Source organism: Neodiprion virginianus, chromosome 4 (assembly GCF_021901495.1).
Source record: "Neodiprion virginianus isolate iyNeoVirg1 chromosome 4, iyNeoVirg1.1, whole genome shotgun sequence".
Lineage (NCBI taxonomy): Eukaryota > Metazoa > Arthropoda > Insecta > Hymenoptera > Diprionidae > Neodiprion > Neodiprion virginianus.
In genome coordinates, this window is record NC_060880.1 from 33,828,721 (window position 1) to 33,852,141 (window position 23,421).

General features: G+C 36.9%; 4 protein-coding genes across 12 annotated transcripts; 2 read left to right on the forward strand and 2 right to left on the reverse strand.

The window, feature by feature from the left end:
- Positions 1-498: 498 nt before the first annotated feature.
- On the forward strand, positions 499-4,983 carry LOC124302957 (RNA polymerase II-associated factor 1 homolog). The gene is made up of 9 exons (XM_046759567.1): positions 499-782; positions 1,757-1,837; positions 2,031-2,123; positions 2,591-2,915; positions 2,999-3,142; positions 3,238-3,341; positions 3,431-3,647; positions 3,822-4,065; positions 4,274-4,983. The coding sequence occupies exons 1-9, from the start codon at positions 712-714 to the stop codon at positions 4,696-4,698; spliced, it is 1,704 nt and encodes a 567-aa protein (XP_046615523.1). The 5' UTR covers positions 499-711; the 3' UTR covers positions 4,699-4,983.
- A 2,067-nt stretch (positions 4,984-7,050) lies between these two features.
- Positions 7,051-14,397, reverse strand: LOC124302961 (venom protease-like). 2 transcript variants are annotated; one of them, XM_046759575.1, is made up of 8 exons: positions 14,240-14,397; positions 11,485-11,574; positions 11,114-11,284; positions 8,561-8,881; positions 8,159-8,461; positions 7,903-8,004; positions 7,639-7,790; positions 7,051-7,476 (listed from the first exon to the last, which is right to left on the reverse strand). In XM_046759575.1, exons 2-8 carry the CDS (start codon positions 11,552-11,554, stop codon positions 7,321-7,323), a joined length of 1,275 nt encoding a protein of 424 aa, XP_046615531.1. In that variant the 5' UTR covers positions 11,555-11,574; positions 14,240-14,397; the 3' UTR covers positions 7,051-7,320. The 2 variants fall into 2 exon arrangements, with proteins under 2 accessions (XP_046615531.1, XP_046615532.1); XM_046759576.1 differs by lacking the exon at positions 11,114-11,284 and having other exon boundaries at positions 14,240-14,396.
- An 866-nt stretch (positions 14,398-15,263) lies between these two features.
- Positions 15,264-16,660, forward strand: LOC124302965 (gamma-secretase subunit pen-2). Its single transcript, XM_046759589.1, has 3 exons — positions 15,264-15,559; positions 15,642-15,746; positions 15,858-16,660. The coding sequence occupies exons 1-3, from the start codon at positions 15,499-15,501 to the stop codon at positions 15,995-15,997; spliced, it is 306 nt and encodes a 101-aa protein (XP_046615545.1). The 5' UTR covers positions 15,264-15,498; the 3' UTR covers positions 15,998-16,660.
- LOC124302958 (glucose-6-phosphate exchanger SLC37A2) lies at positions 15,937-23,359 on the reverse strand. 8 transcript variants are annotated; one of them, XR_006907800.1, is made up of 12 exons: positions 23,112-23,359; positions 22,886-23,028; positions 21,969-22,259; positions 21,100-21,178; positions 20,877-21,012; positions 20,174-20,539; positions 18,252-18,296; positions 17,569-17,767; positions 17,249-17,397; positions 16,860-17,162; positions 16,514-16,668; positions 15,937-16,204 (listed from the first exon to the last, which is right to left on the reverse strand). XR_006907800.1 is itself a non-coding variant. In XM_046759568.1 (11 exons), exons 3-11 carry the CDS (start codon positions 22,240-22,242, stop codon positions 16,606-16,608), a joined length of 1,614 nt encoding a protein of 537 aa, XP_046615524.1. In that variant the 5' UTR covers positions 22,243-22,259; positions 22,886-23,028; positions 23,112-23,359; the 3' UTR covers positions 16,403-16,605. The 8 variants fall into 8 exon arrangements, 6 of the variants coding, with proteins under 6 accessions (XP_046615524.1, XP_046615527.1, XP_046615528.1 ...); XR_006907801.1 differs by having other exon boundaries at positions 15,937-16,244; XM_046759568.1 differs by lacking the exon at positions 15,937-16,204 and having other exon boundaries at positions 16,403-16,668.
- Between the last annotated feature and the right edge of the window lie 62 nt (positions 23,360-23,421).

Genomic DNA, 23,421 nt, shown 5'->3' on the forward strand with positions numbered 1-23,421 from the left:
GATAGATAGACAGATAGATACGTCATTCGACTCAGCAAAATCTAGATACACGCGGTGAACGATTAGTAACATCAGTTCTTGTCGTCTTTATGTACCGATCATTTGCCGGATTGGGTTGCGCGTGCACGGCAGGACCATAGACTTATAAAAGGTAAACTGAAGCAAACAGGACAGGACAGAAATATGCCGGGAGTACTCCTTTCTCTCTCTGACGATATTTGCGGCGGGGATCGAGGCGGTGGAGGAGAATGGGGCGAAATTATGCACCTACGTCTATAGCTGTTCCAGTTCCCTACGCCCTTGTCTCCCGGTATGAAATCGATTGAAAAGAGAGAGCAGTACTCCCGATATATCTCTGTCCTTTATGTGTAAGCTTCAGTACCTCTTGTAGGAGCGCTCAGTCTATCTCTATAAGTCTATGGGCAGGATGCAGAGGGCGCCGCTTGACGATGCATTTGTCACGTCCACATTCCATTACGAAAAGTCCCATCAGGCTATCAATCTTTGCGTATCCTTAGTCGACGCATAGTGTGAGAGGGTAAACAGTGGTTAAGGGACAGGGGATGGATGTAAGTTCGTGGTTAAAAACTTATAGGTTATACGTTATAAAAATATTCATAAATATCGGAGTGCGGTATCGTGATTAGTTAGAGTACCTATAATAATTCGTGAATAATATGTGCAATTGACAAATACATCGCTACTTACACTATGGCGCCAACCATTCAGACAAATAGCAGTAACGACAGGGACAAGCGAACTGCTAGGCCGATTGAGAAGAGGTAAATTATATGAACCGCTATATATTCTAACTCCCTGCCAACACTTTTTACTGCCACAACCCTATCGAAAATCTCTTCTGTATATACTCTTGAAGCAAACTAGTTAAATTCTGCATGTAAACGTTACTTTGCACCCTTTTACAGAGTCTGTCCGGAAAGTAGTTGAACTGAATTTTTCTCGCCCAGAGAGAGTGACAGAGGGGAACCTTTTCGTGTGGATCGGGTTGTCGGCAGTCTTAGCTAAGAAGCGCACATGTCCCCAATCGCTTTCGAGTCTTTCCGGAGTATAGGTCGATTTTAAAGTGAACCCCAGTCAAGGTGCCTCGTCACGACCTCTTGAATGGCCTGGACCGAGCCGTGGTGCCATCCTTTCGGAACCCGTTTGAGTCGAGGGAAGAGAAGGAAGTCTGGAAGAGCTACATCTGGGCTGTAGGGTGACTGGGGACTTTTGATCATTTCATGGGCTTCACTTGCGGTTGAACTGAGTTCGAAACAAAACTTTATCGTGCAATGCTGCTCGAGTAAACGATTCGTTGCGAAGCGTGACGAGGCACCTTGACTGGGTTTCATTTTAAAATCGACCTACACTCTGGAAATGCTCGAAGGCGATTGGAGATAGGTGTGCTGCTTAGCTTAAACTCCTCACAACCCGACCCACGTGAAAAGGACCCCTTTCTGTCGCTCTATCTGGGCGAGAAAAATTCAGTCTGACTACTTTCCGGACAGGCCGTGTATACTAGCATCTAAACGTTAATGATATCAGCAAACTATCGATTCATTTTACCCGACCAAATTTATGTTATAGCTTAGAGAAAAAATTTTGCTATAACTTGTAGTCTCTGAGACTAAGATCTTTGTCTGGCGTAATGCAACTATTTTGATGATCGTTAAATTTGATCATTCACCTCGCTTGAAAAATTGATCAAAATGTTCCTGTTCATTAATGTAACATTTTCTATTTACATCAATTACAGTGGAAATCAGATGACCTCTGGCATTCAGTCCAACAATAATAAAGATGCCATTGATAAACGTCCTAGACCAGCTGAAAACAGGTATATATCTTACATTAGTACATAACAATTTAAAAGATTAACAGAAGAAAAGAAAAAAACATGAATGCAAACATCAGTTGTATTTCAAGCTGAGAAAATATAAAAAAAGAATGCGCACAAAATCTAATATTGCAACCTGTCTGCAGAAAATATTGGTCGATTCAATTAAACATGTTTCACTTGTGATTTTCAGGTCTGAATTATTATGCCGTGTAAAGTACTGCAACACCCTACCAGATATTCCATTCGACCCAAAGTTCATCACATATCCATTTGAATCAACAAGGTAATAGAGCTGACATATGTTGCAGTTCACTAATGATTGTAATACAGTTGAACCTGGATAAGCGAGAGTTCAAGGGACTGCGATCTCTTTTTCGCTTATAGAGGTTTCTCACTAACCCGAGTTTCTAGCTTACAGAGGTACATGAAAGGTCTGTGTCACTGACGTGACAATTACTCTTACTTACAGAGTTTTCTCGCTTACCCAGTCCTCATTCAGGTTTGACTGTATGTGGTTAATGATTAGCACCAGTATACTTTAAAATTATCTAATTCTCGAGTAATGTTACGAAATTGAAAAAATGTCCACTCTAACAGTTTGCAGATTAAATCCGGTTATATAACACAATATTTTAGAGAATTTTAGCTGTTTTAGGAATGTAATTTAAAATATTGACATAACCAAAGTAATAAAACTGTTATTTTGTTGGTAGTACTTCAGATATAATAAGAGCTTTGTAAATCATACAGATTCATACAGTACAATCCGACATCTCTGGAACGTAATTATAAATATGAAGTATTGACGGAGCATGATTTGGGTGTTGAGATTGACTTAATAAACCGGGACACCTATGCTGGAGATATTAACGCCCAACTTGATCCTGCGGACGAGAAACTTCTGGAAGAAGACATCCTCACTCCTCAAGATTCAAAACGTTCTAGGCATCATGCGCGGAGTGTATCATGGCTCAGACGTACGGAGTACATCTCCACCGAACAGACACGGTTTCAACCCCAAACTATGGACAAGGTTGAGGCTAAAGTTGGTTACAGTATTAAAAAGAATTTCAAGGTAACGATATCTATTTTTCTAATGTCATAGTCAAATCATGATGTGTGGCATTTCAAGTCATGCATGATTTTATTTGTTGACAGGAGGAAACATTATACATGGATCGAGAAAGTCAGATAAAAGCTATAGAGAAAACATTTGAAGACAATAAAAAGCTAATTGAAAAACATTACAGCAAACCAAACGTTGTGCCTGTTGAAATATTACCTATCTATCCTGATTTCAAGGTGAGCAATAACTGACGATTTTTCCTTTTATTTTGGACCTATTATTAGGAATATTAAGGCACTTGTTAATCTCGCTTATTTCATACCACTCACAGGTATGGAAGTACCCATGTGCTCAGGTAATATTTGATTCCGATCCAGCTCCGACTGGTCGATCAGTACCTGCGCAAATTGAGGAAATGTCGCAGGCGATGATCAGGTAAACTTGAGAATTTGTGCAGGCAAACTTGTAAATCCCAACTGGATTTTACGACAGTCTTTAACTTGATATTTCATACCTTTCTGCAGAGGTGTGATGGACGAAAGTGGTGAACAATTCGTTGCGTACTTCTTACCACTAGAAGAGACATTAGAAAAACGTCGCAGAGATTTCACTGCAGAAATTGACTATGCCGATGATGAGGAGTACGAGTACAAAATGGCAAGGGAGTATAACTGGAACGTTAAAAGCAAAGCTTCAAAGGGATACGAAGAGAATTACTTCCTTGTCATGCGTCAGGACGGGGTTTGTAATATTTATATACCTTTTTTAACAAAATCGCAATTCGGTATATTAATTCTTATGTCTTAAATTGAAGCGATATCGAACTCAAGAATACTGTAATAAGTTCAATTTTTAGTAGTCTATTATTTCGAAAGTGCAAAATTTCTCACATTATATCGTCTTTTCACTGTATAGGTTTACTACAATGAGCTGGAAACTCGAGTACGTCTTAGCAAGCGTAGACAGAAGGCTGGTCAGGCACCTAATAACACAAGATTAGTTGTGCGCCACCGACCATTGAATGCCAATGAATTCAGGATGCAACGTTATCGTGAGAAGCAGCTTGAACCACCCTGTGAAGATGACGAGGAAGAGGAAGAGGAAGAAGAGGAAGAGGAAGAGGGACAACCACAAGAAACTGAAAAGGCTGAAGACAAAGGTATACCGAGACATTTAAAAGTTCTTTTGAAAACAGAAAATTCGTGTAAAATAAACACTTTTTTCTTGACCAGTAATCATAATGTTTTGTTCGTCGTTTTTAATACCTTGGAAAGAACTTTGTCTAGACTAAAGTCGAGAGTTTGAATGTATATTATGTATAACATCCGTTTCTGAATGATAATGAAACCTATTCGTGTACTTTTCAGCTGGCTCTGATAATGAAGGCGGTTCCCGTGCATCGTCGCGTGCATCGTCGCGAGCATCCAGTAAGAAATCACGATCTCGTTCAAAGTCAAGATCACGTTCAAAATCAAGATCTCGATCAAAATCTGGATCGCGTTCAAAATCTAGGTCTCGTTCAAAGTCACGCTCCCGTTCAAAATCTCACAGCAAGTCTAGGTCTCGTTCGGGATCTGCTCAATCTAGAAGTACTTCAAAATCACGATCTCAGTCCAGATCTCGATCACGGTCCAAATCCAGATCCCGATCACGGTCTGGTTCTGGTTCGCCCATTAAGTCTCCATCGCAATCACCGTCAAGATCTAAATCGCGATCAAGATCAAGGTCTGGTTCAGGAAGTGGCAGCGGGAGTGGCTCGGGTAGCAGCGACAGTGGTTCCGATAGTGAGTGATCTGGACTATAAGTTTAATTGTATTATTAGCATACGTGAGCAATCGATTACCTGTCACCATTGGTCTCCCACTCACTCGCAAATAAGATAATCAAGAAAGTGTGCAACACTTCGTTAGGCTTAATTACGGGGCTATCTGTTTGTTTGGTAGCCTTGTTCATGATAAACTTTGGTGATGTACAGAATCTGCATTGACTACAATTAACATATTAGGGATTTTATATAAAATATGTCAATGGTAGTTACAATTTTTAATAAAACAATTTTCATTAAATGCACCCCAAATACTTTTTTGCAACTCATTGTCAGTCACTAATTTCTACCAGCTTATTCTCAGTAAGGACCAATAATTCAATACATTCCAGTACCTCAATAGGATGTCTCGACAACGTTAACACTTTTTTGCAATATCGATTTACGTGTAACAATAATTATTAGTTTTACACCAAATTGGCCTGAATAAAATCCGAAAAATGTGGTAACCAGAATATGAGCGCGAGAAAATCCTGCTTCTACACACCTATAACCGAATGAAACAACTTCAATCAAATAGAATTGTTAGCCTCAAAGTAACACCAATCGCCCACCGATATTTACCTGTTATAAGACGTCAACAAACAATATTCATACAGATAAAATGATGACTACATATGCATTTCTTCATTGACCTAGCATATCTTTTACTATGAGTCAAGTCGACAGCAGACTTTAGGGTCGAATCCTTCATAGCCGCTCAGCGATGTACGTAACAAATCACCGCGGCGGCATCATGCAATTCTGATCAAAAACGATCCAGCAAAGTACCACAGTGCCTTATGTTGCCCCAAATTCCACTGTAACTTCATGGTATTTGGACTGCTATTGGAACTCAAAATTTCGAATGCAATATCTGGTAGGCAAAAGATTTTGTAAATACATTCAACATCGCCATTGAAGATAAAATCAAAAAAAACTAGGGGGATTTTTCAGCAAGTGAACATACCTGTAACTTATCCGAGCGGTAATCATGGGGTGAATTCTGTTTGGTGGTCTGTGATTATTGACTGAAGGAGAGAGAGGTAAATGATTGATATTCACGTACTGATCGATGTGATCATTCGAGTCGAAAGAATACGCGTTATGTAACGACTAAACGTGAGTAGAATGCAACAGAGTAGGAGAACGTTGTTTAGGTTTCATTTTCGTTACTATTCTGCAGAAGTATAGAAATGAAAACCGATATAAGCGGATCTGAAAAACATTTAAAATAGCTGATCATAGACAAAATCTGCAAGGTCGCCGACTAGAGCAACAAAGGCAGCAATACCGCAACGCAAAATTGCCGCATTTCGTCAGTCTTCTGCACAAGATAAACGTACACATATTGAATTACTGATTTAGTGCAACCAATGCCTTACATCGCTTTCAAATGGGCTTCAGTGTTGAAAGGCAAATGTTCTGTTCCTCGTAAGAAACGATAATGATGGTACAGCAAAATCTCATTTATTCAAAACATGCAATAAGTTTCGCCATTCTTGAGCATGGTGAGCACGTTAATATGAATTCTACTAGCGAATTATCCTTACGTTTCAACTTGACATGCACGTCCCGTGGTGGAATACTCGATAAGTTGCCGAATCGAGTTGAATCCTTATTTACCAGGTTTGAAAAATTACAATTTCGTATCGCGAAATAAGCGTAATGGAGAAATCAGAAAACAACTGTGGCGAATTAGTGGCCGTCCGTTATATTAGACAGGAAAAAAGAGAACAAAGATCTGATACTGTTAGTAGGGATCCTACGATATAAAATCCTATCAGTCTACAAAATTTTTATTTTTGTAAAGTCTGTTCATTACATTCATTCATGCTAAAAATCTTTGAATTACTAGTCGCGTTTAACCAAACGCTCTCGAAACAGATAGAAAATCTGACCCTTGTCTCACGTATATAAGATGGGACCGCAAATTATGCTTGTAAAGTAAATGTTGTGCTACATTTGAGCAATTCTTATCCCGTCCGTTTATAGATTGAAAATTTCCCATATTTCTTGCTCTTATTGAAAATAAACTAAATCTGCACAAATTGGGAATGCAATGATCAACCGAGTTGATTATTTTTTTCACATTTAAGAAACGATCTCTAAATAATTTTTTTTCCCCCTATAATTTACTGTTAATCGTTAATGTTTTTCGCTTTTATTATTCCTCTTGTATTTCTTCACGTCGTGCGTCTATTTTCCATTTTAGAAAATTTTACAAAACTCTGTATGAAATTTTCGGAACGCCATTGTAGGTAAAAAAAACAAAAGTATCGTGATATCACATTTTTGGATGTCATCTTAGCGATTTGTGTACATTAAAAAGTATTGCTCTCTCAATTCAGTTAATATAATTGTATATGTTTTGCTTTTTGGCTCATATATTGTTCAATTGTCATGTATAAAATATTAAATACGTTACAAAACATATATATATATATATATATTACTAAACTATACTTGTATTATATGTATATTATATATCACTTTCATAAATCAAAATTAGGCAGATCGGTTAATAATTCTCACAATATTACGTGCAGTATAGGAGAAGTCTCTTCAGATTTGAATTTTATCACCGTATATACTATTTAACATTTTATTTTAGACTAAGTTGGCCTGAATGAAGTCCAAAAACGATGTAACCCGAGTATAAACACCGGGATAACCGGGTTCCGCGCATTTATGCCCATATGAAACGACGCCAATCAAATAGGAGATCCTGCCCAGAGGAAACATCAATGGACCACCGCTATCTCCCTATAATGACAAACAGATGCATTAGTATTGTTCAAAATTCGGTGTGGCTTAAAACGATTCTGCTTTTCATACACGGAAAAATACCGCAATTGATAATGTGTTTAGGTTACGATATACTGTATAATGAATGTTAGCAGGTAAAAATGTAGGGAGCATACTCACTTGACAGGCGTCTTTTCCTCCACGAGCAAAACCCGCGCACAATACTCGATCGTCTATTACTGTACTTTTGAATGGCTCAAAGGCCTTTGCACACGCCTCAGGTGACACGACGGGTATCTGCAGCTGCAGTAATCGAGTACTTGATGGTCCGTCTGTGAATTGATATTGATAATTGTTATTCCACGAATTTTGAATGTTCGGTATGCAGCGAAATTCGAATATTTAAAAATACAATATCGAAATAGATTTAGGAGCACGACTTACTGAAATACACCGCTCCCCATCCAGCAACGAATGGAAACATTCTGGTGAAATTCCTCTGTCGAATGTTGTCCTCAAGTGGCAAACAAATCGGATGAATGTTTTCTAAAATGAGAAAGTTCTCCGTGTATTTGGCAGAATCGCGAAAATCATCGGGGGAGAATTAAGTAAAGTAAGCTTCGAAAATTACATACCTATATAATATGCTTTTACATCATGCATGTGATGAGAAAAAATCTTGATTTTAGTGCAGACTTACGTGAAAACGGTACGTTCCTTTCCATCCTTATTACGGCTATGTCATTCGTATAATGAGAGGGGTCGTAATCGGGATGTATGGTGATTTTTTCGATAGGTATGTCGATCGGATTTGCTCCGTCATTATCGCTGACCAAATCTAAGTCGCCAAGTCGTACAAGGTACAAATCCTTCCGGTTGAAAACACAGTGACCAGCGGTAATAATGTGACGGGATGAAACCAAAGTACCGCCACACAACCATTTCGGGGGATTACCGGCTCTTGTCGCCTTGTATCCAAGAGCCACTATCCACGGCCAAGCACCTGAAGATCATTGAATGCAATTAAATTAACGATAAGTCTCCAGTTACCGAGTCCGACCGCTTTTCTCTGTAAAAAGCAAAAACCTCCGCGAATATTTACCCAATTTCGCTGGAATTCCGCCAACAACTCGAGTGTATGTGGCATTGCTGAGGCCGCACTCATTCGGATACAATGGTCCATAAGATGCCACCTGTCTTCCAGCCATAGGTGTAGTGAGTGGTGCAGAGGTCATTGATTGTGATCCCGATGGACAGCAAACTCTGGGATCGAGTCCTTCGAATCCGCACACAGAGCTACGCAAATAATTTCCCGCAGCATTTCCCTGCGTGAGGAGGATATCCAACAGACTTTGACATCTCCTTATGTTGATGCACGTTCCACCCTCTCCTGACGGTGTTGTACAATCGATATTGTCAAAATCTGCGAATAAAAAATGCAATTCTGTAATGCAAGCTTAAATACACCTGCAGATGATGAAAATGTCGATACTCTGTGTAAAGTGTGAACAAAACGCCATGGGAAATTTTCAAGAATTAGCTTCCACTCGTTATTTGTTCCCACCTTGATGGAAATTAATGAAGAATGAATCGATGTGAAATTCACCGCATATTTTATGCATGCTGTAGACATATTTATTACGCAATTCGTCAGTGTATAGAGTGAAGTGCCGGGAGCATTTGTGACGTTGCGTGAAAATCATGCAGCAAATATGGCCTTCTGGTGAACGTTAACATTTAACATAAACTCTACTCGGAACTCGGCAGGAATATCGGAATGAACAATATGCCAAGCGTCAATAAAAACATGAAATGCGACTCTGCCGTGGAAATATTCTGCGTAAACGATGCTACAAATGTCTTTAGTAGGTACCCATAAATGCAATATGTATATTATTGACTGGAAGTCGAATTACTAATATTCACTACTGTCGCACGTGTGATTAGTGATAATTATGGCATTTCACTGGACACAATCGTCACAGATTTTTGGACGCATGTCTCTTAATTTTGAAATTACTTCTTAACTCATGAGACTTAAGTCATGCGTAGTTGCTAATATCTCACGATTAGCAGTAGTATTCAATATATTGAACCTCGCTCAATATTCTATCCATACTTACTTTTAAGCAAAGTACCACAGTATGCGTACAGAGTACTAAATGTCTAATTGAACTAAAAGTGCTCAGAGACTAGCGAATAATTGTTATTTTTGCTACTTGGCCATCCCACAGGAGTATGCGTAAGTCTTTTAGAATTGATTTATTTTACATGCTTTTACGACTTAATGGTTTACAGATACAGATTACAGTACGCTGAATAATTATGATCATTTCCTTTTGAAGCTTTTGACCTATACATAAATCAACTCTAATAAGTGGTTAATTGTTTTCTGGATTCAACTGTATCATTAGGTAAGCGATCAATGGGTACTGTCGAACAATCAATGAAACCGAATGCACTGTATTTGGTTATATCATAATACTAATAACAAAATGCAGATAACTGTAATAAAACACAACTTAAATCTCAGCTATTTTTATTTTATTGCCAATCGTTTCTTGACCAATTTTTATTTCAATGCCAGGAATCTGATGTATCAGTGTTCCGTAATTGAAGATCGCAGATCCGTATTGTATAATGCGGTAATTATAATTCACGAACGATCTCCAAGAACGGATATTTTTCGTAGAAATAAACGAATGGACTTGTCGTCGAAGATCGTTCGATCGCCGCTGTCCATGACACAATTTGTTGTGTCACCGCATATCCAGCATTGAGGCGTTTAATCATTGGACATTGAATATCGAATAGTATGTACATTCCGGTTGAGCTTTCAGAATCCATGTGTGTAACGAGCCGCGAAGCATAACTTCAGTCCATTCGAGAGAATATACTATAACTGAAAAAGGAAACGGAAGAACAGGCTTGATTGAAGTACAATAATCGCATGACATGTCGCGCGTGCTCACATGTGATGCACGGTGTTCAATTCCCATTTGTCAGTGTTAACTGTAATTACAACAATTTCAAAACAGCTGCTCGTACACTTCCTCGGCGATGGTTTTTCCGACAAAATTGCCGTTTCCGAAACTATTTACTCATGATCCCCTCCGTTGATTTTCAAACCATGGTGTATTTTCGGATCGGAATTTAAGAGCTAACTCTTTCCGTCAGAAAATTCATTATATCACAGTGCTTGTTATATCACAGTGGCATTTGTCAATTACGGTTTTCCTTTTCCCGAGGTTCAAATTTCACGTTATAAACGTACTTAATTTCTTCCATTCGGATGTTATCGTCGGTGACTTTTGTTGCAGAACGGCTGCATATGTATAGCTAATGCGAATTGTAATATCGGATAACCCAATGGGAGTTTCCTGTTTATTATCATTCGACACCTTGCTACGGCCATCCCGGGTGTGCTTATGGGTACGTTGACACGAATTCGCGATCCCTTAAAGCCCTAGCCACGCCGCCGGTATTGCGAAACACATTTTAGTGACCGCGACCTCCAGGATAAACAACTCTCTCTTGGTCTGTCCTCTCGTCGAAGCATCAAAGTTTCGGTCTACAACCTCGCCCAAGGCTATAACTGCTGTTCCGAATGTAATTGCAGCGGTTATTATTATTCAAGGTACACAGTCATACCTACAGACATGACGTATACGCTTTGTCGGTTTATCTCCGCCTGCAGACCATTCATAGAAAAGTACTTTGCGGTGTCCCGATCTATCTTCCTTCCGGTCTGGACGGTGGTTAAGCTTCCTCTTGTGAACTTGGACCGCGTCACCTGTTTGCCGCGTGTTTTGTTCTACATCAAAAACTGTTTTCCTCTCTTTTTCAATTCACTTTTATCATGATCTAGAGATCATTGACTGCGAAGCGCAGCGTCAATCTCCACATACAGAGTAATGAAAATCACTTCTACCACAATTGATTGAACTTAAAAAAAAAGATAAATCACGCCGATTAACACGTAGATAATCGGGATCGGTACAGCATAAATTAAAACCGTGTTTTTACCTTGCGAGGAAGTTGATTGCAGCAGCAGCAGCAGCACGGTGAATACGCCAACACAACAAGTCCGCTGCATCTCGTCGTCCTTGTCTCTTTCTGCGCAAAATCGACACATGTAACGTTAACGTATAGATTATACAAATTTTCAGTGTAACTTATATCAGAGGGTAAATATCATTCGATGGACACTTTGAAATTGTGTGGTACACGGGTTCTTCCCAAGCCGAGTAATTTGTTACGCAAGATGTATGAACTACCGGGAAAAGACGGTAACGCTTTTCGATGACACACCTGTCCCTGCAGCCACTGATTTCAAGAATCGTTAATTTCGCCACCAATGATTTTCACATAACACATAAACAAGGCCAGCGGATACATGCGACCTATTGAAATTTCGTAATTGCGGTCAATAGATGTGTGATTGCTGAAAAGTTACGGACAGATATATCCTCATGTATATGCGTGCGCGTGTGTGTATATATTTTTTAAGGTACAATTTACCTTCGGGTGATAAACCACCATTAACTATATTAACGGCAACGATTGCTGCCCGTATACCTATGTTGGACGAAAATACCGTGCAATATGCCTTCAAAGTCCAGAACCGCTTGTGCAATCAATTTTCACGTTATTTCTTTCACTTCGTTTATTCTCCGAAATACCGATGTCTTGAGCCGCCATGCATATCATAGACCATCATTTATCTTGTTTGGGATATAGCTGTGTAACGGTGTCTCTATTATTGAATACGATAAGCATAGGTCAAAAAATGAATTTGTTCTGCAGACATTCGGTCAACTTACAGTCGTGTCTATAATCGTTACATTGATTGATATAATGAAGTTCAACAGAACTTTTATTTTTGATGATATATAAGATTTTCCTCGTTTACCCCCAACTGACACTCAATGATACTAAATTTACGATCTCTCTGAGTTCAAAACCTTACGGAATTTGCGAAGATCCCGCAACCGTATGAAAATTCAGACAACCATATATGCATAATCATTTTGCGCAAATTTTGTGTGGGGTTGAAATTTTATGAGCTACACTGATTCCAAAGCTCGTCAAACGCAGCCTTTTGCCGCACGGAGCAAAAGATAATATATAAATAATGAAGTAGAACGGATTTCGTGTCTATCATATATGCAATAATATAGTTTGCTGAATCCATTTGATGATATAACGAAAATATTCGATGTCAACAAACTAAAATCATGAGAAATAAATATTTCCTAATGGTAATTCTGACGAACTGCCATAATCGAGGAACAATTATAACCGGTAAGCATGATCGGTACAAGCATTAATTACGTTTTACAATCATTATAGTCGAGTGTTCGATTACGGAGTATCGTCTAGACTATCGTCATTCATATGGTCAGAAACTTGTTTAAAGACAACCTGCAGGTCCGTACGTTTAGCGACAGGATAATTGATGACAAGGCCTGTTTCAGAACAACATAATATGTTAATGTCGTGGCCTTGACAATGACATCAGAATAAAGTAATAAGGAATAGCTCTATCGTGTACTGTTGCATACGGAAACATCCCGATCCTTATGATTTCAAGTTTGATCTAGATCGGCACTGGTAACAAATCGTACGAAACGCGTGATATACTCATTATTTTTAACATGTTAACACGTGTGTACGAGATGAGAATTCAATCAAGGAAATCACTCTGTAACAAGATCTTGAAAGTTATAATATACGATTATTCTTCAGTGGATTTCTATACCAGACGATAATTAGGGTGGACATTATGCATGTACATCGATTTGAACGCTGATGATTAGTTCATGGTCGATTTTTGGCAACGACCCCGGTAACCGGATGTTCCGCTTCACGCTGCGATGTTCTTTCGAATGATTTCCGGTTATGGAGGTGCTATAATGTCATTTGCGTTTAGTGCTGCGCGTCTAATCGTATTTCACCTTTTGCACATGTTTTATACTGCAGCCTCTCGCTAAGTTTGTCATATTTAACATTAACGCATGGGCTTAAAAGTGCAAATAAATTTGATATAATAAAAATTGCGTTCCCGGTTTACTATAATAGTAAAAAAATGTGTATAGTTGCAGAAAGAATTGATTAAAACTATTTTCAGAATGAGAACTCATATCACGAAAATTCTGCTCACATAATGAGTAACGGTGAAAATCATACAGAGTAGTGAGAATTTTGAAAAATACGTATCCATTTGAGATTATTTGTAAGATGATTTCTACTTTTTTTTTCCCTCTTTACAACGATCTTGAGATGATATGAAAATTGATGACTTTGTTCCTTGACGAAAATTACTAAAAGCGTTTTCACTATTAATACCGCAAGCTTAAATTATATACTATATATTATATATACCAAATATCAATTATTACATGTTGTAGGCATATTAATTGCGAATCAGAAAATATGTATATTTTTAATTTATTCATTACACCCTCGGTACTACATATAATTGCAATAGTAAATCCCAAATCTCGATCAAGTGGAAAAGTTGTTCTGAATAAATAAAAAGTACGCATATTTTCACTTTAGCAATTAATCCGCCTACAACATGTACTAATTGATATTTGGGCAGAGAAAGAAAATAATTGCATATGAAAATCAAGATGATCGTAGTTGATAATGAATAAATCCGGTTTTTTCCGCTGAACTTCGTAAAGAAACAGCATTATTTGGAAGGTATTTTTACTGCTGGATTTTATAGATAGATTTATCACATGCATACTACGATTTACAGTAAAGTAATACTCACCGTTTTAATTCAATCTGTTGACTTATGGAGCGGCACTCGAAGCGTTGTAAAATTGATTCGAATTGGAATACATACGACTGCAGACAAATTTTGATTCGTATCGCGAGTCCAGTTCGATGGCAGAGTCGAAAGGAGACTGCGTTAATCCCGGTTGCCATTCTCTTTATATTTGACTGGAGTAGAGCTGGCAGAGTCGTGATGCTGTGAGTAGGGATTATAAAATACGATCCTATGAGTGAATCAAGTTTTCGACGTAGGAAATGATGGAGAAATACATGAAAGTTTCATTCACACATGAATTTTTAAATTTGAATTAATCCGAATTAATTCCGTTAATTTTAAATAAATTTCTCTAATTTTACTCAATTCAAATCAATTCATGTTAATTCATATGAATTTGAATTTATTCACTTGCTATTGACACGCCAATTCGACGAATTATTTCACCCTCGGTAGTTACGGTTACTAGACTGATAATAATTGTATACCACATGCATATAAGTACCGCAAAAACGTTAAGGATGTTACAATTGCCGGTCGCAATCACATAATATACGAACAGAAAGAAATTGACAATTTGGCTTTTACCTCGTTCATTGTCAGTGCAATTCCGCGTGTACAAATAATTTGTTAACCCTACTGTTTGAAAATAAATCTACCACCTGTTTATTGAAAGTAGCAGTGACAGACTTGTAGCTCAAGACCTTGACTTATACAATGTTTATTTCGCGTTTTTTTCTAAATTATCAGTCATTTCTCAGATTAAAAAACTCTTTTATGCCATTTAATTATTTTCATGATATGACTGGAATTGTGATGAAATGCTATTGTTCCACGATTGCCGCTCAAACCAGAGTTCAACTGCGTTTTGCTTTTCGATGATTGATCGTGATTTGATTATTGTAACAGGAAAAACGATTTTTCTTATAGACGACGTTTGCTCGATGTTGGTATTGGAATTTTAACACCACTCTATACGTTGACTGAAGTATGGCATCATAACGATACCACTATGCAAAACATGCAAAATAAATTCAATATACAAATTCAAAACCTGGTACCTTGTTCTGCTACGCAAAGCGCCATCGATTACTTTTCTCTGTGTCGACATCTCTGAGAATTTGAACGAATTACGACAACATCAAGAGAATCACTTTGTGAACTTTAAAGCAGAACCCAGCCAAACCTTATTTCAGGAAATTCCAGGAGGTGAATTCTGAGGTTATAGATATTCATGCTAATTTGATTTTCATTTTAAAATGGATTTGTCAAAGATGTCGAACGAAAGAAAATTACACCTTTGCAAATGGTATTTCCGTGGTGAGTCTAATTCCATTCCCATTCTGCTATGGTATGTGCAATAATGTGATTTCAATGTAATCGTAATTTTGACACCTGTCAGGAGGTTTCGCTCTGCTGCCGTTTCTATGGGCGGTAAACGCTGTTTGGTTTGCTCAAGAAGCATTCACAGTTCCACAGTACGATGAGCAAAAACAGATCCGAAGATGTAAGTAGACGCATTAAGTACATCTTTTTATGATACGTCTATTCAATAATACCGATGTACTGTGCCAATGATTCATTAACAAATAAAAATATATTCAAATTTTATTTTCAGATGTAATATTTTCTGGCCTGGGAGCTTTCGTATGGTTCGCTGGTCTCCTAGCTTGGATCATTACTTTTCAAACGCACCGTGCCACCTGGGGTGAATTCGGTGACAGCATTAGTTGGATTATTCCTACTGGAATTCCATAAGATTGAAAATAAATTTAGGCAAAACAATACTGTCATAAGCATTTTTTTCATGTTAATTTTTTATTATATAAAATTCTCCATTTGTTAAAAACGTAGGTATTGACACGTCAGAAATAGGTCACGAAAAATTCATGCATCTCCAAGTAACATTTGAAAGTGCTCCATTGCTCAATGTGTAAAACAAAGTCATTGCCTTTTTCCATAGATCTGTAATATAATTGTGACAATTCACCTATCATCTGTATTACTGGAACGAAGATAATGAAGGTATGCAAATTAGTTACAAAAATTGAACAGCATTTTATGTGATTAAATCAATTTAAACTTATACACATATTATTGTTATCAAAGAAATAAAATAAAAGTGTGTCGAGGAACAGTTTGTAGGGACATAAACAGTTTTCGTTATTTCTTTACAATATATTTTTATATCCATATATTTTGTATAATGACGTTTAGGACAAAATTTGTAAACCTGACAAAAGGCTGATTGTAATACATATGTAGTTAGCACACCTTTAATGTTGGATATTTTTGTCTCTCTTGCTCATTTCACACATTTTGTGTGTGTATCGCGGTAGAAATTTATATCCACAGGACCTCGGAATTCAGACAGCCCGCCGCCGTTGGTTCCATAAATGTAATTCTCTATAGACCAGCCGTGAGAGCAGCTAAAACACATTGAAATTGTGAATAATCGTGTGATCAGGTATCTCAAATTTATATATACGAGATTAATAAACATTTTCAACGAAGCTCTGTAAATAAAATATGTGAAACCTGGCGGTACTGAATAAGAAAGATGCTATTGTAATTTTCTCTTGTATTCATAAAGAGAAAATCGAATATTAATGCTGCTTACCAAAAGTGCTATTACATCGGAGATCATTAACATGTAAAATACATTGTGCCATCCTGCCCAATTAGAAACTAGACCTGCTAACAATGGGCCGACAGCAGCTCCAATACTTCCGGTTCCATCAATAATTGCAGTTACAGTTGCCAGGGCTTTTGAGTTACTCCCTAAACTTGGATGTGTGCCGAGTTCAGCTGATACAGCTGTGGTAATTAGCGCGTAAGGACCATTAACTAATATTCCTGCCAGAATGAGCAGCGCAATGGTAATTCCGATATTAATACTTCCAAAGGAATCATAAAGAAACAGCTGTAATTGAAAAATGAGTAAATCATGAATGAGCTACTGGGAATATAAAGCTAAAACAAGAACTTATCAGTATGTCGAGTACTTACCATAGGGACAGCGAGCGACAACATACCCGCACAGGTAACAGCACTCATTCCAGTGTAATCGGAAAGTGAACCAGCTGTCACTGCTCCAATTATTCCTCCAATATCAAACAAAGTGGACAAATCTGCACTTATTTTTGCACTAAAGTTGGCTAAAATGAATACACGAACAAAATGGTAAATTAAACAGAGCAAAACTGTTATGTTGTAATACGAGTAATTAGTTACATTATACTACAAGTTTGATCTACTAAGTGGATAATTTGGATTCTAGAGAGTCTAAAAGTCGTACTGATACTATAAAAATAATCTTTTGTACATGCCTGATGAAGCTATATACAGAGGCAGCCAGTATAGGAATGTATAGCTTACTAGCTTTGCAAAGAAAAGACATAGAGAAAATTCAAGTACTCCAGGTATCCGAATAGCTCCAATGAATCCAATAGGCTTATCTTCCCCAGAATTGCTAGTTCTTCGATTCACCACTAACATAGGACTTGTCTCGGTACGAAGAATCACCTCCTTGAATATATCATGTTACGGTAAGATAAATTTTTCTTAAATTAACATGAAATGTATTTTTTTTTATTATTAACATGTGTAACCCAGATTGTGGATGCAACTTGATACATGTAATATACCTATGTATCATACAATTTGTTTGCATGTATTATCACTGACTAACACACTTACTTGTTAAAAAACAAGTCAAGAATTAATATTCTCTAGATAGCTTATCCAATCTATATTTGAAAGCCAATTTCTAAGTAACAAATTTGCATCGCAAGCACAGCTATGGATAAAAGTATCATTCAGATTGCAAAATTATGTAACTAAAAGGTCACGTACAATAATTACATATGCAACTAGAAGTTTATCATGCATTACACAACACATTTTCACAACACTCGAGACTTGCGTATATGCATCTTTAAAAAGAATAGTAGAGCAGACTAGGAAAATCAAAGTTAGTATAGCGATTAAAAAATGAAAAACATGCACTTACGCCATCAACATATTGAAGACGTGACACGTTGTGGTTGATTGCTTGCTAGGGAACAACAAAGAGCACCCATTAATAGGGGTGCGAATAGAACTTAATGGGCTTAACTAAGTGAAAATATCTGAAAAAAGCAGCAAATTTTTACAATCAATTCCAAGTCACTCATTTTTCGTTAAAAAACTGGAATCAAATTACCAGGGTGGCCACTCAATTGCGCTCACGGAATTCCCTGACATTTCCCGGTTTTCCCTGACTAAAATCATTATTTTTCCTTAACATTTTGATGCACAATTTGTGCAGAAATCACTAAAAACTATAGTAACCTAGGTAAAGTATGGCCAAATATATTAAAGTTATAAAAGTTTTTAAAAGTTGTTTATTCCGTTCACTATGATTTTTGAAAGTTGACAAAAAATGAAAATTTCCATTTCCGTGGTCTTGTTAAGTATATATTTAAGAAGGGGCTCCAAGAAGCGAAATATTTTTAGAGCTATTATTTGAACATTTATGCTGTTTGCAATGAAAATCGAGGTCCAAAGAATTATGATTAATTAACGAATGTGTAACTTTTTGAAAAATGAACTTAAAAATTTTTTTCCAACGACACATTTTGCTTTTAAGTGTTAAGAATACACCACAATTTATCCAAATTTTTAAATTGATATTTAATACAGCAAAACAATTATTTTGTGCGGTGTACTGTCTAGACGCGGCGCGTCTATGCCATAACAGTTGCGCAGAGCCCTATGTTCAGCTGGAAATTAAAATTACTAATACTGAAGATAGAATTTCGGGTGCTCGTACTTTTTTATTGGAAATTTCCTCCTCTTTAAGAATCTTTTTAAAATTCTCGCTAGCACTTTTACTTTTTGAGTTATTGCCAAAAAACTGAGGCTTCGTTTTTTCTAGACTATTAGGCGTCGGTGAACGTGCGTCTCCACACGCAGTGACGGCCATAGATAAATCAGACCGATGTCTGCTCGTACCACTGAATTCATGTGACAATCAACAACTAAGCTTATAATCGTCAATAAGAAGAGAAGAAAAATTGTGACGATGCGGTGATAGCATCTCAATTTTATGGACAAGGCTTTTGAAATCCGTGAGTTCTATAAAAAGTCCCCGACATTTCCCGGTTTTCCCGGTTTTCCAGACGGTTGGCCACCCTGATTACTCACAAACACATAGTTAAAGATAGAAATACATATCTTCAATTTTAAAACAAGTTTTTCGATTTTCTGTAAATTAAATTTGGTACCACTCTAGAATTCAAGTAAAAGTAAAAAGTAGTATTAAAAATCGAAATATAAAGCTTCTAATGATTTCAAACTCTAGGTGCCTTAATTATGGCTACCATTGGCGCCCAAGTTATTCTAAATAACATCGAGAGTATAATACTGTACTGCTTATGTTTACAAAACAAGGATAATTTGCTGTATGTGGGTGTGCCAGAAACACTGATAATTTATCAGTACTCACTCAGATGGTGAGCGGAAAAATGCGTGCAAGTAAATGCATATGAAAGAGAATTTACAATCTGAATTTATATAGCATAGTTGATTACTGCTTCAGCTGTTGTTAGATACAGTTACCTACTTATTGTTAGATAGGTATTTACATAAGTAGTAGAAATGATGTATTTATTGAGAGTAAACATGAGTATAGGCTAATTACGCATGTTATAATTGAAAGCCAATATTCATATTCACCCTCGCATGCCCTCTTATATGTACTTTCAAACTCTGTACAATTTGTACAATGACTTGGGTGCTCACTAATTCAAGTTAGAAATAAATGAGCACCAGAAACAAACCAAAACAAATTTTCTAACTACAGCGAGATTGGAAAATAGCAAAATAAACAAAAAACATGTAAGTTGTGTCGTCCGTATGACTTTGAGCTGCTTTCCCTATTCTGGGACTCACGTTATTTGCCGAATGATTTGCCTCTGGATCTTCAATGGCACTGCTTTCGTCAGAGCTATTTGTTACATCTACCTTTCTGTAACCTGGAGGTTCAGGCGGTAAGCATCCAACATCCACAGGATTTGGTGCTAGGAAGAGAAACAATAAGAAGCCGCCTACGCCCATAATAGCTCCAGGTACCATAAAGCTGAGGCCCCAGTCTGTTTCAACAAATTCAGCAGCAATTAAACTGCCCAAAATATTTCCTAAGGACGTGTGGGAGTTCCAAATTCCAAAGATCAGACCACGTTTGCCTTTGCCGAACCAGTTACTGACTACTGTAACTACACCTGGCCAGCCAGATGTTTGGAATATACCACCGAGTATCTAAAAATTATAAACAAAAAATTGCATTACAATTTCAGTTCCTCACATTAACTTCATTCAAAGTGAGTCTTGAAAAGATTCATGCAGTCTAGACTCTATTATTTCCAGTCAGATACATCAGATCTAAATCAACTTCATATCGTTATCAAATAACGTTATTAACCAAGTCCCTGGTACTTAAAATTGTAATCAAGTACTTTGATAATGGTAATGACCAAAGAATATACATTATAACCTGTGATACATCGGAGCAGCGTTTATCAATTCAATGACATTGAATTAGGGAATTTTTGTGATTGAATTGTACTGTTGATTATAAATCTCAAAAGATACTAACCTGGACTAAAATGAAGTACCAAAGGGTATGAATTTCATAGGGCCTTGCAATACCAAATAGATAACAGCAAATACCCGAGAATATCATTCCAAGAGCCAAGTAATAGCGAAGATTGACACGCTCCGCAACAAACCCGCTAAGTAACCACATAAAAATAGAATTTTACAGCCTTTCTCCTTTTCTCTCTTTGTCAGTGATGAAAAGACTCACTTAAAATAGTTACCTAAGAAACATTGCCCCAGCATAAGCAAATAGGAATGCTGAATCCAAGGTACCCAATAGTGCAGAAGCATTGTCTCTATCTAGTTATGAAAAAGTAAAAATATAGAACTCAATATCTTTTCTATCCAATACTTCGTCGCTTGCATGTACGTCGCATGAATTTCAGTGAAGATAATAAAGTGCTGTTTGATCTTAATAAACTTTGATACATAAAAGAGAGATAGGAATAACAGACTAAAAATCTAGTATCACTGTCGCCAGTAAAATCGAGTGTAAATTATTATCTTTCGCGGAATAAAACAGTCATGTTTCTTTTTTCGATAAAAATGTAATGAGTGTTTATTATGCACAATTGAGTATTGAATATATTTAAACTAATACCACACTTATTACCCTGTATACTTGTCAACTTAAAAGAACTAGTTTGTACTTCAAATTGTACATTACGTTAATTACCTCATTAGATTTAAAAACCATTGAGGTTTATCAAAAATATCTGTTAATGCTTAATTGGCGTTGATAGGGTAGGAACAAGATTGTTGGATAAAATTGAGTGTCTTGTTCTCATTAATAACACGAGATTGTAGATTAGAAATGTGAGTGAAGAAATTGGAGATATAAAATCCATTGACAAATATTTATGAAATTTCCAAGGCAAGCGTAAGGTTTCAAAGTCTTTCACGGATTTTTTTTAATTTTATAAATCACAACTGTAACGGCATTTTAAGATTTCTAGTATTGTCAAGTTTACAGAAGACTACTTATACCCACTGGAATGTGCAGATTGTCAACACTGAGAGATAATATTTATATAAATAGAAGAAATATACCATTGTTACTTGCATATTTCAAAGTGCATCTTTGACTTACCAAATGGAGGCCATTCACACCAGTTCTGATTATTAGTATCATTTGGATTTATATCAGGCGGCGGTACTAAACCACTACAATTTCGACTGAGCACGTTTTTCACAACAGACATTGGCTTCCTTGACATGTGATAACAAGTATAACTCATGTAAGTTAGTGCCAGTATGCCGCCCTTGTACCAAGCAAGTCGATTGCATCGATTTTGAGTTGTAAATTTTGATAGAAGCCATTCTATCCCTTTTAGCCCACATGGTGTTTCTCGTGTAACGATCATATCCAGTGTACTCCGTCCTGTTTCAAAATTACATTTTAGTTAAATCTTAAAAAAAAAAAGTATTCAAAGTTCTATCAAATCTCCATTTTGTTATACAATACCTTGTATTATTTATTATAGAATTTAAAGATAAATGAACGGATTTTATTTGCCAAGTATATCTGAAAATACACTTGCATATAATCTGAGTTTGAATGCACTTTCACAATAAAAATTAACAGCGTACTCAATCTGAGATGAAGCAGCATAAATATGCGGAACTAACAAATGGTGAAAAAAATTATGGAAGTTTTTCTTCCCAAACACTCTGTTATTTATGAATATTTGCAATTAAATTGTGGTGTCATTCTGACTCTACGTCACTCTAGATTTTTTTGTTCTACAATTTAATAAATTGTATGTACGTACATACAGGTTTTGTGTAACAAATACAAGTATTTCCAGCAGTCACTTATTGCGAACGTTTATTTCTTTCTATAAGACGAACATCTATTGCGAAATAAAATATGGAACACTACGTTTTACTACTATTACGAAATTTTGTTGCAGGCACGTTGTGTGTGGGGGGTCAACATGAAAGGTGTCAGAAGGAACACTGAAAAAAATGCCTGCAATTCTACATTATCAAAACGTTGAAACTTACCACTCAGTAAAAACAGCGAACGACGTATTCGTAAAAAAGTGAAGAGTCAAAATATCAAATCGTAATACCTAATCAAATCAAGGATTGGAATGTTCTGACAAAAGTTAACAGACGATCGTACGTAACTGGTGATGCGTCATAACCTAGAAAGGATACGACCAGTGTTAAATGTATCGTTTATGACTTAACTGACAATAAATAGTGAGAAACAGATTATAAAACTTACCACCCAATACAACCTAGATGCCTCATTTTTAATTATTTTGTTTTTTGCTTATTTGAAGTCGAGTCGCACAGTACCAAAAACTCCAGATCAATTTCTATCGTCCTCTGCTAGGGGTTCAAAGTCTGTTTACTTCATGCTCCTTTATTAACAGCCTAGCGCACGCCGCTTTGTGAGCCGTGTCGGAGTTATCAAACGTCATTAGGAACGCGCACATCTGGAAGAGGAAAACTTGATAAGCAGCCGTTGTAATTGGATGCGAGGATGTCACGTGTCAGTCACACCTCGTGCCTATCACGTGCTTAGAACACTT